This window comes from Corythoichthys intestinalis, chromosome 16 (assembly GCF_030265065.1).
Source record: "Corythoichthys intestinalis isolate RoL2023-P3 chromosome 16, ASM3026506v1, whole genome shotgun sequence".
In the NCBI taxonomy this organism is placed as follows: domain Eukaryota; kingdom Metazoa; phylum Chordata; class Actinopteri; order Syngnathiformes; family Syngnathidae; genus Corythoichthys; species Corythoichthys intestinalis.
Genome location: NC_080410.1, coordinates 12,391,658 through 12,407,336, shown reverse-complemented (window position 1 = coordinate 12,407,336; position 15,679 = coordinate 12,391,658). Strand labels below are relative to the sequence as shown.

At 41.6% G+C, this 15,679-nt stretch overlaps 1 protein-coding gene across 1 annotated transcript in view; it reads right to left on the bottom strand.

The window, feature by feature from the left end:
* Positions 1-15,679, bottom strand: part of LOC130904522 (alpha-1,6-mannosylglycoprotein 6-beta-N-acetylglucosaminyltransferase B-like) — a 143,502-nt gene that overhangs the window by 69,097 nt on the left and 58,726 nt on the right. Inside the window, exons 7-8 of the mRNA XM_057817336.1 lie at positions 11,573-11,737; positions 2,967-3,136 (exon numbers count right to left, since the gene is read on the bottom strand). Coding sequence (XP_057673319.1) covers positions 2,967-3,136; positions 11,573-11,737 — 335 coding nt within the window. The remainder of the gene's footprint in view (positions 1-2,966; positions 3,137-11,572; positions 11,738-15,679) is intronic.

Genomic DNA, 15,679 nt, shown 5'->3' with positions numbered 1-15,679 from the left:
CTTTAAGAATTCCTGTCAGTAGCACAGTGACTTGAGGATGGAGCAAATGCCATTCCTATGGTAAGCAAATAGGTGGGACCAAACAGGTTATGTTAAAACTTGTATCAGGGTTAATATTGCTGTTCAGAGTTGAGTGCTGCTCAATTTTTGCCCCGAATTGAAAATATAACTATAGTTTTCCATCTTTGGTGGGGACAATTTGCCACGAACAACCTCATCAACTCTGAACACTCAAGAATCAGCGAGATTGTGAGTGAAAACTTCGTCATCATGCGTGTTGAAAAAAAAAAAACAACACACACACTTGATAATCTTGTATTTTTATCAGACGAGTGGAAGCAGTTATTACTGCTAAGGTGAGAAAAAAATACTAATCATACAGTGAGGAAAATAAGTATTTGAACGCCCTGCGAGTTCTCCCACTTAGAAATAATGGGCGGGTTTGACATTTTCATGATAGGTGCTTGTCCAATGTAAGAGATAAGTTAAAAAAATGCAGAAAACACAGAAAAATTACAATGTATGATTTTTTAACAATTTATTTGTACTATAATGCTGCAAATAAGTATTTGAACACCTGTCTATTAGCCAGAATTGTGAGCCTCAAAGACCTGTTAGTCGCCTTTGAAAAAATCCACCTCCACTTCACTTATTCTCCTAAATGAGTGGAGTGGAGGTGGACTTTTTGAGTCTGACTATTTGACCTGTTTGAGGCGGTAGGCATAGGTAGGTAGGTATAAACACCTGTCCACCCCATACATCCCGAAGAGCTGAACAAAGAGACGACTGACAGACACAGACACAGACAGACAGACAGACTTGTAGAGCTCTACAAGGCTGGAAAGAGTTAAGGGGCAATTTCCAAGTAGCTTGGTGCTATAACATCCACCATTGGAGCAATTATTAGAAAATGGAAGACGCTAAACATCACTGTCAATCTCCCTCAAACTGGGGCTCCATGCAAGATCTACCTCATAGGGTCTCGATGATCCTAAGAATGGTAAAGGAATCAGCCTAGAACTACACAGCAGGAGCTGATTAATGACCTGACAAGAGCTGGGACCACCATTTCCAAGGTTACTGTTGGTAATACGCTAAGACGTCATGGTTTAAAATCAAGCATGGCATGGAAGGTTCCCCTGCTTAAATTGGCACATATCCAGGCCTGTTTTAAGTTTGCCAATGACTATTTGGATGATCCAGAGGAGTATTGGGAGAAAGTCACTTGGTCATATGAGATTAAAATCGAACTTTTTAGTCTTAATTCTACTCACAGTGTTTGGAAGAAAAAGAACGATGAGTTCCATCCCAAGAACACCATCCCTACTGTGAAGCATGGGGGTGGTAGCATCATGTTTTGGGGGTGTTTTTCTGCACATGGGACTGGACGACTGCACTGTATTAAGGAGAGGATAACCAAGGCCATGTATTCTTATATTTTGGGGAATAACCTCCTTCCCTCAGTTAGAGCATTAAAAATGGGTCGTGACTCAGTCTTCTAACATTCTAACAGCCAGTCTCCAGACCTAAACCCAATACAAAATCTTTGGAGGAAGCTCACACTCATTGTTTCTCAGTGACAGTCCAGAAACTTGATTGATCTAGAACAAAAAATCATTCACGATGATTTCTGGATTTTTTTTGGGGGGGGGAGGGATTGTTTCTCATATTTGACAAGCACCTACCACGAAAACTTTAAACCCGCCCATCATTTCTAAGAGTTAGAACTAGCCGATCGATCGGGTCCGATCACGTCATTTTCAATCGGCAAAAAAATATCGACCATGCCTTTTTTAAATATATATATATATATATATATATATATATATATATATATATATGTTTTAATTTAATTGTTTTCTAATTGTATTTAACGTTACAAACCTAATATGTTACACTCATCCAGATTCTTTAGTTTAGGCTTAAGGTAGGGTTATCAAATTTATCCCGATAACGGTGGCAATTAATTTTTTTAAAAAATGTATCACGTTAAAATATTTAACGCAATTAATGCATGCGCTGCACGACCCACCCACGCATTGTCGCGCTCAATCTGTAATGGCGCCGTTTTACCTATATAGAGAGATAAAAGGCTGTGTAAAATGAGTAGAGTGACTTTTGGCAGCCTTTGGAGCCTTTTTTTAATTGGCTAAAGCCTTACAATCCCTCACCCTACGATTAGAAATATCATGGGAAGCAATGTGGGGAAGCAAGGTAGCTAATAATCTTTTTCTTAACACCATAAGTTATTTCCCAACGCAGAGAAGATATATCAATTGATAGCACTATGCACAGTCATGGTTCCACTTCCCATCATGCATTGGCGCATGGCTACAGTATCATTTACTGAAAGCCCAACAAATACACTAGATGGCAATATTTAGTCACAATATACAAAGTCACACGTCTTTCTATCCGTGGATCCCTCTCACAGAAAGAATGTTAATAATGTAAATGCCATCTTGAGGATTTACTGTCATAATAAACAAATACAGTACTTATGTACTGTATGTTGAATGTATATATGCGTCCGAGTTTTATTCATTTTTTTCTTAATGCATTGCCAAAATGTATATGATTGGGAAAAATTATCGGGAATGATTGGAATTGAATCGGGAGCAAAAAAAGCAATCGGATCGGGAAATATCGGGATCGGCAGATACTCAAACTAAAACGATCAGGATCGGATCGGGAGCAAAAAAACATGATCGGAACAACCCTAGTTAGAACTCTTCGCAGGGTGTTCAAATACTTATTTTTCTCACTGTATTTATAGTTCCTGTAAATGTTATCTCAATATTGTTTCCCACCCAGTGCCTCCTTTAGCTTATGACTTTGTATTTTAGTGTATTTTAGTTTTGAAGATGCCCACGTAACTTGTGAGAATAACTGATACAGTATAATGTAGACAATAAATGAATGAATGAATGTTCCTAAATGTTGCTTAATTTAAAATCAATCCATACCCATGCAGCTCCTTGACAGAAACAGAGATCTTCAGGTTGTGTCCAAGAATATAAAGAGTAGTGAGGATGTCAGCCCACTGGACCATCTCACCCAGCGGACCCCCTTTCAGCACCTTTGGACTGAACACATCACCGGACTCTTCTGTCAGAAATCCCACGTGGACAAGAATCTGTATTCAGAGAAATGGCCAAGAGTGAGCCGAGGAAAGTAAAGTAAAGCACACTCAATATTTGTTACTGCGTGTTGCGTGGTTGGGTTTCTGTGAAATTCTTATTCCAAGTTCTTGCTAGAACACTAAGATTTGTCTGTCTAGACGACATGTGCTTCTCCGTGGGGAGGAAGTGATGATTTCACATCATGCTTCAGAAGATTCCCAGACAGCCTACCGCTGTGAATATAGTAATGGCATACTTAATTTGTAACATATCTGGGTGCCTACTGAAAATGAGACAGACACATGAGCAAAGTCATATTTGGTCAACTGATGCAAAAACACGACACACTAAGCAGCAGAGTATTTATTCATTTACGTAAATTTATAAGTTAACTATTAAATATATAGTGCTCTGGGATTACCATAATTTTCGCACTATGAGGCACACCTGACTATAAGCCGCTACCCACCAAATTTGGCACGAAAACGGTATTTGTTCATAGATAAGACGCACTGAACTATAAGCCGCTGCTGGCAACACTTTCTTTGACAGCGGCATCATACGACTGTCATACAACCAAATGAACCACCATCATTGCTTCAAGAAGTTTCATTTGGCCATCACTACTCCCTTGGGGGAGACAGTGAGCCTCTGCTGCCATCACTGTTGTTGTCCAACATGCCTCCTAGCATGCACTGCAGTGCTACAGATGTAAATAACAATCAAAAGTCATGTTCTGTGCTAATTATTTCTTCAGTTAGTGTTCCTGTTGTTTCATTAATTGCTAGTTATGGTATTGGGTGACACATTATATGACAGTGCCACTATAAGACTATCATAATTATGACATGCAACTGTAATGAGCAATAATGAATGCCTATAACAGATGTCATTTAGTGTTATCCAGCAAATTACCTCACTTTTGAATGGATGTAAAAGATCCAAGCTGGACATTAATGGTGTTAGTGACATAATTTGCTGGATGACACTTAATGACATCTCTCATAAGCATTCAGTAATGCCCTTGATAGTGTCATTTCATAATTATGACGGTCTTATGAGGGCCTTATGACGCCGATGTCAAATAAAGTGTTACCTATTAACCCAAATAAATCAAGAAATAAGCTACAATGGACTATAAACCGCAGGATTCAAAGTGGAGAAAAGTAGCGGTTTATAGTACGAAAATTACAGTAGTTTAAATCACTGTTTGGAAAATCGTTTGTATATTCACTTGTTTTTTTTTTTTTTTTGGGGTGCTCCCAATCAGATAAATGCACAAGCTGCAACGAAGATTCTTCAGACACATACTTTCATGCTCTTTGGCAATGTAAATCAGTGCGAGAGTTTTGGTCACAGGTAACGAAGAAACTCTCTTTCCTATTGAACTGCAGGATTCCATTGTCTCCAACTCTTTGTCTGCTTGGCGATCTGAATACAGTGAATATCTCTAACCATCAAACCCGTCCACTACTAGCAAGTTTAATGATAGCCAAAAAAACCATATTGTTGAATTGGAAAAACAAACAAAACATTAGCATTAACCAATGGCTAAATCTAATCATTGAATATATAACATTAGAGAAAATATCTGCCAAACAGACAAATAAAATGGACAAATACGAACAACAGTGGGGAACGGTCGCAAGAATGATGAACATAGAATAAGGATTCTCTCTCGCCTGCGAAGGAATGTCAAAAAAATAATAACATGTATACATAAATTGATGTATGCGGGGTGTCCAGGGAAGTTGTATGCATCCTTTTGCAGCTGGAAACTGGATATGTTTAAATCCGAACTGTTTTATACACATCCCAGCAGCATATAATAAATATTTTTTCTTCCTTCACAGTTTAGTCAGTCAATGGGTTTAATGTACAAAGAAACCCACAGACAATTTGGTTTCCAGCTGCTGGGGAACGTATGCAACTCTTTTGGAACACCCTATATATTACTTATCAGACTTGGAACAATTAAGGAACTATGCTTAAATAATACACTTCACTGGCCCTTGGCACATATCTAATGGTGTTTGATAAACCTCTTCTTCTGTCAGCTTTACAGGTGGAGTTTGTTGGCGTCCTGTCCTGGGCCGTCCCGTCGCCGGTCTTGGCCCCCGGGGTTTTTGGCCGGGGCTTGTCTGGTTGCGTCTGGCTGTGCGGGGGTCCCGCCGGGCGCGCGCTGGTGACGTGGGCGGGTGAGGGTGCCGCGCGGGTGCCGGTCTGGGGCCGCGGCCCTTCCCCGGCCGGCCGGCCGGGGTGGGGTGGAGTTGGGGTGGAGGCCGGGGGTGTATGCGGCGGCCATGGTTCCCTCCCGGGTCCGCCCGGCCGGAGCCGCGTCTCCCTGTACCGGGTGCCGGGGAGGTGCCCTCTGGTGTCATACCGCGCGGCCCTCCTGGCCCGGGGGTGGGTCATGGGGGGTGCACTTCCGTCCCCTTGGTCTGTCCCCGGCCCCGTCAGCCTCTCTGGGCCGCCGCGGCTGCCGCTGCCCCCCTACCGGCGGGGCCGGTGACGGGGCCTCCTGGGGCCCGCGGGGCCTTGAGTGGGGCTTGTTGTCCCTTGCCGGTGGGGTGGACGTCCCCTGGTCGCCGGCGCTCGGCGTGGCGCCTGCTCGGGGTGCGGGGTGGGTGCTCGGTGGGTGGGGGGGGGGGGGGGGGGGGCGGTCGCAGAGGCGCCGCGGGTGGTCTGGGGCGGGGATTGATCGGGGCCCTGACGCTTCTCCCGCCCTGCGGCCGGTGGTTCTGGTGGACGGGGCCACGCCCGCGGGAGCCTGCCTCTTAACTTACGCACTTTTCACTCCGGCACTGTAAATATCTTTCACTCTGGCACTTGCATGCTCATACATTTCTCCGGGGAGAGTTGGGACGGGGCTTTACAGTCCCGGCCCGGCTCCCCCCTGTTTTTAATGCACCACACACCAAGGTTGTGGGATGGTTGGGACCTGTTGGGGGGGGGTACCTCACGGTTGCCCCCTCACGACAGGCCCCGCCATCCCTGCACCTTTTTTAAATGCACCACACACATCATACTCCACAGGAGAGCTCCGGCAAAGGGCGGTGGGACGGGCGGCTGGGCAGAAATCCATGCTGCGGTCCCACTGCCCCAAGCCAAGCTCTCCTATTTTAATGCATACATTGCACTACCCTCCCCTCACAATCCCATCACGGTGCTGGGTGATGGCTGCCAGCCGGGAACCTGGCAGCCATAGTAATAGGGTGGTAGGTGGGTCCCACACTTTTTCCTCATGGCGTGGCTCCTGGGGTGTGGCCTCCCCTCTGCCTGGGCTGTAGGCCGCGGGAGTGGGGTGGGGGGGTCGGGGCTCCGATCTTGCATCGCCCCGTGGCAGTTCCTCGGCGTTCTCCTGCCTCCGCCTTCCCCTCTTCTCTGGCTGGGCATCCGCCCTGCGCTCTGCCGCGGGTCGCTGGCTGGGCACCGGTGTATCAGCAGGGTGTTGCCTGCACCGGCGGGGGGCCCTGCCCTGTCTTGGGCTTAGTGGGCTGCTGGGGTTCCCGTGGCGTGCCGTGCCGGTTGGGGGGCTGCGGCTGTGGCTCGTGGCCCGGGTGGGCGGGCGGGGGTGGGGATAGATGTGGGTTTGGTGGTGCGTCCCCTCCTGCCATCCCTGAAGGCCGGTTGATGGGTGCGCGGGTGGCCCGGCGGACCACCCTGGATCATGGGGGGGCGAGGGGGGGGCGATGGCTCCCTTGCTGGGCTGCGGGAGGAGGGATGGGCTGCGCTGGACCCCCTGACCCCCAGCCGGCCCTCCCTCCCCGGGCTGGCTGGGTGGGGGCCGTGGCCCTGGGTTGGCTCCCGTGCGGCTTCTCCGCCCGTCTGCGTGGCTGTCGCGCGTCCGGTGGGGCTTGCGTGCCGCGGGATGCAGTAGTGCATGCTCGGGTTGGGGGTCTTGGTGCCGGGATTGGCGATGGGGCGGCGTAGGGTTGGTCGCCAAAGGGCTTACATTCATAAGAGATTCACATGATTACTGGGTTCTAGATCACAGAACTGATTTGTGTACACTCTACCTCTTTCAATCACTTAGCTTATAGACACCCCTGTCCCCCTCTTTCACTGGCCAATAGGCCCCCACATGGTGTAAACCGGAAATACATCTCGCTGATGATGGCACCAGCATATTAATAATTAGTCTAGATGTTCTATGTATTTGTTGTTGTTGTTTGTGTATGTGTTTCTTTTCTTTCTTCTCTTGTGTTGCTTTTCTTCTGTCCCCCCATAATCTCTTCCTGTTCGCTGCTTTGTCATAATAAAAAGGTATTTTGAATGATCACAATGGGAGTATATCAGATTCTCAATGTGAAACATTAAAACTGTTCAGACAACCCGTGCACTTAGACTTCCATTCTCTGTGTCAAACAGCTGAACAGGACAGGTTTAAAAAAAAAAAAAAAAAGAAAAAAAAAAAAAAAAAAAGAAATAAGCTACAATGGACTATAAACCGCAGGATTCAAAGTGGAGAAAAGTTGCGGTTTATAGTACAAAAATTACAGTAGTTTAAATCACTGTTTGGAAAATCGTTCGTATATTCACTTGTTTTTTTGTTTTTTTTTGTGACCGGTGAACAATTTTCAAAATGAAATGTAACATTTAGATGGATAAGTGGGTCAAAAATGACCCGATGAAGTTGTTTTCTTGAAATGTCATCGTAATGAAAAATTGTTAACAATTCACATTCCAGGTATTCCTAAAAAAACCTGCTTTTGATATAATGCCATTCATTTTTTTTAAACAAAGTTTTTATACATTTGAAGAAATTGTAATTTTTATCTTACTACCCCAAGTTTCCATAAGTGGGTCAAAAATGACCCACATGCATGTTCTATGGAATCCAGTAGGAAGCTTTAATTCTTTTCAACTTTGGCTGTCAGGAATAAATTAACTGTGGACCACACAGACTACGAATATAAGAACTGTCACCACTCAGGAAGATTATTTTACAAAGCAAGAGCAGATACATGTACTGTAAGTATTATCTTCATATAGTATTTTTTGTGTGTTTCATATCTGACTGTTTCATGACAAATTAGCCTACTTCATAACTAGCTTACTAAGTTAGCTAACATTACTGTATATGTGGTGTGTGTATTTAAATAGCCACATATTGATCTATTGAAAACATTGCTCTTATGTTTCCTTATTCAAGAAGTCACAGCTTAAAGATACACAGCTAAAATAGACGTGCAGATGCTGAATGATAGAGAAGCAGTAACGAAGTTGAACTCAAGAGTCCAAAATTTCTGATGATGAGGACCCAGACTATTGTCCAGGTGGCAGTGGCAGTCATCCACCTGGATATCCACCTGGACAGGATCAATCTGACTTAAAAGATTCCACTTATGTGTCCTCTGAAGAAGAAAGTGTCCAAATCATGGCCAACAGAATTAATTTGTAGGGCTCTTACTGAACCGAGCTACCTCCCACCCAGGTCAGAACACAGAGCCACAATATCCTCAGAAGTCAGTCAGGCCCAGCACAAGGGCTTAAAACCACTGTCCCACCAAAAAGATGCATGGGAGCTCTTCATCACCGATGATATACTTGTAATACAAGAGGGGATAAAGTCTATTGCTCTTATTATTTTTCACCAAAATGGCATAAAAGCACATAGATTCTAATATGGCTCTTTTTTTCTTTTCTTTTTTTTTTTTTTTTTTTTTTTTTGTAGGGTCCAGTCACTGGTGCATCTAAGGCAGGGGTTGGCAAACTATTCCACAAAGGGTCACAGTGGGTGCAGGTTTTTGTTGCAACCCATCAAGAGCACACCTTTTCACCAATCTGGTATCTTACAACTGCAATCAGTTGATTGCAGTCAGGTCCTTCTTGTTTCCCCGGACCCCTCATTGATTAAACTGCTTGTGTTGGATCAGTTGTAACAAAGACCAAGACCCACTGCGGCCCTTGAGGACCGGTTTGTCCACCCCTGATCTAAGGGTTAAAGAGTGACTTCAGTTTGCCCGAATACTTCAAAATGTTACACTCTTATCTCCTATTCCTTCCCTGAAATGACTTCATGCAAAAAGTGTTTTCAAATGTAATGAAAACTACAGCAATTTTAATCAAATGGGAATGAGGGAGAGTAAAGAAACAATTGGCTGTTTCTTTCAAGCCCCGAATGCAGAAAATTCACGGTAATTGCGGGATGGACATATGTTTGGATTTAGATCGGACAGTTCAGAATTTAAATGCCTTTTCTGAACGACTAGTTGTCCTCCTTTTTAGAGCTGCACATGAACACAATGCTGCATAATTCTATAATCCGTGGTTCTTCATGTACTGAGCATTGCAACAACACATCAGTAGGGTAACACTTGTTACTGGCTAAGAGCATGTCATGCAATTATCTTAACTCTCATTGGTTGAAAATGCAAACAAGCCGTACACTGTTCACATGTACGTGCAAGCTGTGTCAGTGTCACACATCTCATGACGAAATATAAGGTTTACATGCAATAATAAAAGTAGTTAATTACTTTTCATCAGTTGTAACTAGGGCTGTCAAACAGTTTACAGTGATGCCGTTTTATAACATTGAGAGTGATAAGGCAGAGAAATGCGAGTCGGCACAGGCGTTCATTGGACCACGCCTTCTATTGGCTTAAACTTTGGCAGCCACTACTAACAGTCATGGTTGCCCAATTACCCATCATGCATTTGAGCGAAGCAAAAGATGATCTTTTTCTTAAAAATGCTTAATTGGACACAATGCAGAACACATTGTATATCATTTGCAGCCACCACTAACAGTCATGGTTGCCCAACTTCCCATCATGCATTTGGGCGGAGCAGAAGACGATCTTTTTCTTAACACGCCTAATTGAACACACCGCATACCATTTGCAGCCACCACTGACAGTCATGGTTGCCCAAGTTCCCATCATGCATTTGGGTGGAGCAAAAGACGATCTTTTTCTAACATGATTAATTGGACACAATGCAGAACACATTGTATACCATTTGCAGCCACCACTGACAATCATGGTTGCCCAACTTCCCATCAGGCATTTGAGCGGAACAGTTAAGTCACAACAGTATCATTTAGTGAAAGCACAACAAAAATAATATTCTCTCAAAATATCTCTCAAAAAAAAATTATGTTCACGAAAAGGAAAGCGCACAATGCAAAGAGAACTGGCATTCCCAATCAAATAGCTATGCAAAATACACATAAATGTTAACAATGTTAATGCCATCTTGTGGATTTATTGTTACAATAGACAAATACAGTACTTATGTACAGTATGTTGAATGTTTATGTCCGTCTTGTGTCTTATCTTTCCATTCCAACAATAATTTACAGAAAAATATGGCATATTTTAGAAATGGTTTGAATTGCGATTAATTGCGATTAATTAATTTTTAAGCTGTGATTAATTTGATTAAAAATTTTAATCGTTTGACAGCCCTAGTTGTAACATTTAGTATTGTGCATGAATATGCAAACAATTGGACAGAAGTATTCAAATTGCTTGAAGCAATAATGGTAAAATCTGGATAGCTAGTTTGTTTGATAAAGGCGAAGGACTTGTAATACAAACACAAAGTTTTTATCTTTCAGTTTCAAAACAATGTTGCCAAAACACTCCTCAGGACCAAGCATAAGCATGCCAGACAGGTTGTATCTTTTCTGTCGATCATTATTGATTGTTTGTCTACATTGTACGGACGCGGACTTGTGAGCTGTTTTCTGTTTTCGTGTTTACAGAGAAGTTTTCAAATGTTCGTTATTTTTCTGTTGCACACACCTATACATTCATTTTCTGCTCCTTATACCGTTAAGAGTTTCGTGCGAGTTGATGCCTATCGCAGCCGACTTTTGTCTTGATTCCTTTGTACTCTCTGGAATGGTTACCAAGCCAGGGTGAATAAAAAAAAATTAATCATCTGCCGATTGGAAATACTTCTATTGAACATGTAAATGAGAAGGTACGTTATAGGAGTCAAGGAAAAAGCATTGACAATCATATGTGGGAGCAAACAGCACTACCCATATAAAACCCATCACATTGACAAAAAAAAAAAACCTTTACAGAAAGGTCAGAGCTGAAATCCTTACCCTGTGATTAGCAAAATCCACCAAGCTGTTAGATTCTAAACACTGTTGTATAAGTGGCCCCATTCACACTAAACATACTCATAAAACACAATTACAAGGAATCGTGGCTTTTCTCTTGTCTCTAAGGAGGACTGACCCATTTGACATTCTCGGCAGCCATCAAAAAATGTCATCAGAGCAGCAGAACAGTTTATTGCTGTGGACCTGTCCCTCCAAATGTAAAAGGTCAAAGTTTATTCTAAGCAATCAATGCTTACTCTACTAATCTTGTAGAACTCAAGTACTCAAGAACCGTCTCACTGTATGTTATGATACTATCAAGACGCTTATCTGAAATCAAATTATGTCAACTGCATATTCATGAGCGGAAATGCTCGATGCTCACCCGCTTCTCGTCCCTCCAGTGACTGCGCAGTTTGTCATCCAGTCGTCGAGCAGCAGAAGCCCACTGTGCTGCCAGCCTACGTATGCGTCTTTTCATGAAGTTAAGCGACTCTTTCCCGGTGCCCACTAGCTCCAGCAGAGCACCTGTGTCAAACCGGAAAACAGCCTGGAGAAAATAGGCCTTTGTTAGTATTGTAATTCATTTGGTTGTTTTTAGCACACACTTTTATTCTATTTTATCCAGCTAATCGTGAGTGATATTATAATAATATGAAAAGCATTTAGAATTATGACTTGGCCTGATTCACTGAAGACAATAAGAAATTTTAAGAGTGTATTAAAGAAAGGCACTTGCATCTATTTGCAGCTACCCACTGGTCACAAGCTCTCTAACAAAATGCATGATGTATTACCGACTCAACCGAACTATATACGGTACACTCCATTTCCTCAGTGGAATAGTGGCCAGGCAGGATATTGTATGTTGTGTCAGCAAAACTGTACTCGCTACAACATTTGGGACACATGCTAAAAACAATTATGCATTAAAACGCAAAGGTTATTATTTTGGCCTAAATTAGTGAAAAGTATTAGGCAACAACGACAGATTTCCATGAACCTTTTATCTGTGTCCCAAGCATAGGCAGAGTTTGACTTTTGGGGCAGGGGCGGCACAACATGTTGATGACCCTGAAACGCAGTGTCAGCAATGAAATTAACTTAAAAGAATATTTATAATAATAAGTTGACAATGAGCACCTTTTGTTTCCCATCATTCTTGAGGGGAATTCTAAATTTTTGCTTAGGCAATACTTTTTGCCAAGATCGTCATCCATTGAATATGGTACACCTGCCGGTGTCGTGCCAATGTAGTTACTCCAGTCAAAAATTGTATTCCCTGGGCAGCGCCGTATGGAAGGTAGATTTGTGTCTTTATTATTCAATCAAAAAAAAGTTGCTTCAATTAAAAAAAAAAAAAAAGTTGCATCAATCAAGATATATATTTTCAACCAAAAAAAACATCGCTTCAATAAAAAAAAATTTAAAAATGCGTCTGAATGCAAAAATAAATTTGAAACGCAAAAAAACTCTACTACTCTACAACTTTTTTTTTTTTTTTGACTGAAGTACCTTTTTTGATTGAAGTAATGTTGATTTGTGTCCGGGCCACATTTGGCTAGAACATTTTTGTCTTTATTATTCATTCATTCATTTTCCATGCCACTTTATTATTAAAAAAAAAAAAAAGTTGCTTCAAAAAAATATATTTTCAAAAAGAAAAATCATTTCCATCAAAAAAAGAAAATTTTCAATCATAGAAAAAGTTTTTGATTGCGAAAAAATATTTGACATTGAAAATTTTGCATTTGAACACTTAATTTTTCATAGTTTTCTTTGATTGAAGCAATTCTTTTTGTGTTTGGGCCATATTATGGGTAGGGCATTTGTGCCAAAATCATTCAATCCCCCAAAAAAGTTGCTTCAATCAAAATAAATATTTTCAATCAAAGAAAAAAATCATTTGCAAAATAAAATTGCCCTCCCCTATTTTTTTTCATTTGAAAATTATATGCAAAGCAAATGACCATCTAAGTTGCTAGTCACATGATCTGCTCGAAAAATGAATTTGACCCATCATAAAAATTATATATATATATATATATATTATTTTTGTTGTTGTTGTTCATTTCATTCAATTTTGTTGCAGTTTTATTGCTTTACAACTTTTATATACAGTGCCTTGCAAAAGTATTCGGCCCCCTTGAACCTTGCAACCTTTCGCCACATTTCAGGCTTCAAACATAAAGATATAAAATTTTAATTTTTTGTCAAGAATCAACAACAAGTGGGACACAATCGTGAAGTGGAACAAAATTTATTGGCTAATTTAAACTTTTTTAACAAATTAAAACTGAAAAGTGGGGCGTGCAATATTATTCGGCCCCCTTGCGTTAATACTTTGTAGCGCCACCTTTTGCTCCAATTACAGCTGCAAGTCGCTTGGGGTATGTTTCTATCAGTTTTGCACATCGAGAGACTGACATTCTTGCCCATTCTTCCTTGCAAAACAGCTCGAGCTCAGTGAGGTTGGATGGAGAGTGTTTGTGAACAGCAGTCTTCAGCTCTTTCCACAGATTCTCGATTGAATTCAGGTCTGGACTTTGACTTGGCCATTCTAACACCTGGATACGTTTATTTTTGAACCATTTCATTGTAGATTTGGCTTTATGTTTTCGATCATTGTCCTGTTGGAAGATAAATCTCCGTCCCAGTCTCAGGTCTTGTGCAGATACCAACAGGTTTTCTTCCAGAATGTTCCTGTATTTGGCTGCGTCCATCTTCCCGTCAATTTTAACTATCTTCCCTGTCCCTGCTGAAGAAAAGCAGGCCCAAACCATGATGCTGCCACCACCATGTTTGACAGTGGGGATGGTGTGTTCAGGGTGATGAGCTGTGTTGCTTTTACGCCAAACATATCGTTTTGCATTGTGGCCAAAAAGTTCAATTTTGGTTTCATCTGACCAGAGCACCTTCTTCCACATGTTTGGTGTGTCTCCCGGGTGGCTTGTGGCAAACTTTAAATGAGACCTTTTATGGATATCTTTGAGAAATGGCTTTCTTCTTGCCACTCTTCCATAAAGGCCAGATTTGTGCAGTGTACGACTGATTGTTGTCCTATGGACAGACTCTCCCACCTCAGCTGTAGATCTCTGCAGTTCATCCAGAGTGATCATGGGCCTCTTGGCTGCATCTCTGATCAGTTTTCCCCTTGTTTGAGAAGAAAGTTTGGAAGGACGGCCGGGTCTTGGTAGATTTGCAGTGGTCTGATGCTCCTTCCATTTCAATATGATGGCTTGCACAGTGCTCCTTGTGATGTTTAAAGCTTGGGAAATCTTTTTGTATCCAAATCCGGCTTTAAACTTCTCCACAACAGTATCTCGGACCTGCCTGGTGTGTTCCTTGGTTTTCATAATGCTCTCTGCACTTTAAACAGAATCCTGAGACTATCACAGAGCAGGTGCATTTATACGGAGACTTGATTACACACAGGTGGATTCTATTTATCATCATCGGTCATTTAGGACAACATTGGATCATTCAGAGATCCTCACTGAACTTCTAGAGTGAATTTGCTGCACTGAAAGTAAAGGGGCCGAAAAATATTGCACGCCCCACTTTTCAGTTTTTTATTTGTTAAAAAAGTTTAAATTATCCAATAAATGTTGTTCCACTTCACGATTGTGTCCCACTTGTTGTTGATTCTTGATAAAAAAATTATATTTCATATCTTTATGTTTGAAGCCTGAAATGTGGCGAAAGGTTGCAAGATTCAAGGGGGCCTAATACTTTTGCAAGGCACTGTATATGTGTATATATATATATATATATATATATATAAGAAAGTCAATTACATGCAATGACACTTTACGGCCACCGGGGGGGGGGGGGGGGCTAGCCCCCCTGATCCTCCCTTAAAATCCGCTTATAGTCCCAAGCAAGAAGCAGTTACAGTTGTTTTAGAGCAGCAGATAGAGGAAATTTCACTTCTTTTCAGTGATTGTTGATTATGGAAACATATTGCAGGTACAGTATATCTAATAAATCAATTAGCAAAAATGTGTTGTTAGCCAGAGATAATTAATTCAAAGCATCTCAGAGAGGGCTTTATGGGGGCATTATTTTTAATAGCACTTTTGTGACAGATTTTATTTGGGGAAAAAGAAAGAATATTATAATGTGTCGTACATAGACATTGAGAACATTCATGTAATATATCTGTATGAATTGCTCCACTTAAAGAATGAACATTACTCTTTCGAGACATATTACTGTAAACTATTTCGGCTTTGTTCTACACTGCTTTCTTTCGGCAGCATTGCAATTCAGAATCTGTTCTCAGTTGTACTTATTTGTATGGAAAAAGCTTAACTCTTTCAGTGCCATTGAAGAAGTATATGTCCAGTCATGCGATTTTCATCATTCTCTCATCATGTTACTCAAATAAGAGTAGGGTTACTTCAAAGTAATATTACTCAAGTAAAAGTAAAAGTAGTCATCCAAAAAATGTATTCAAGTACAAGTAAAAAATTTGGTGAAAAGAATTCCC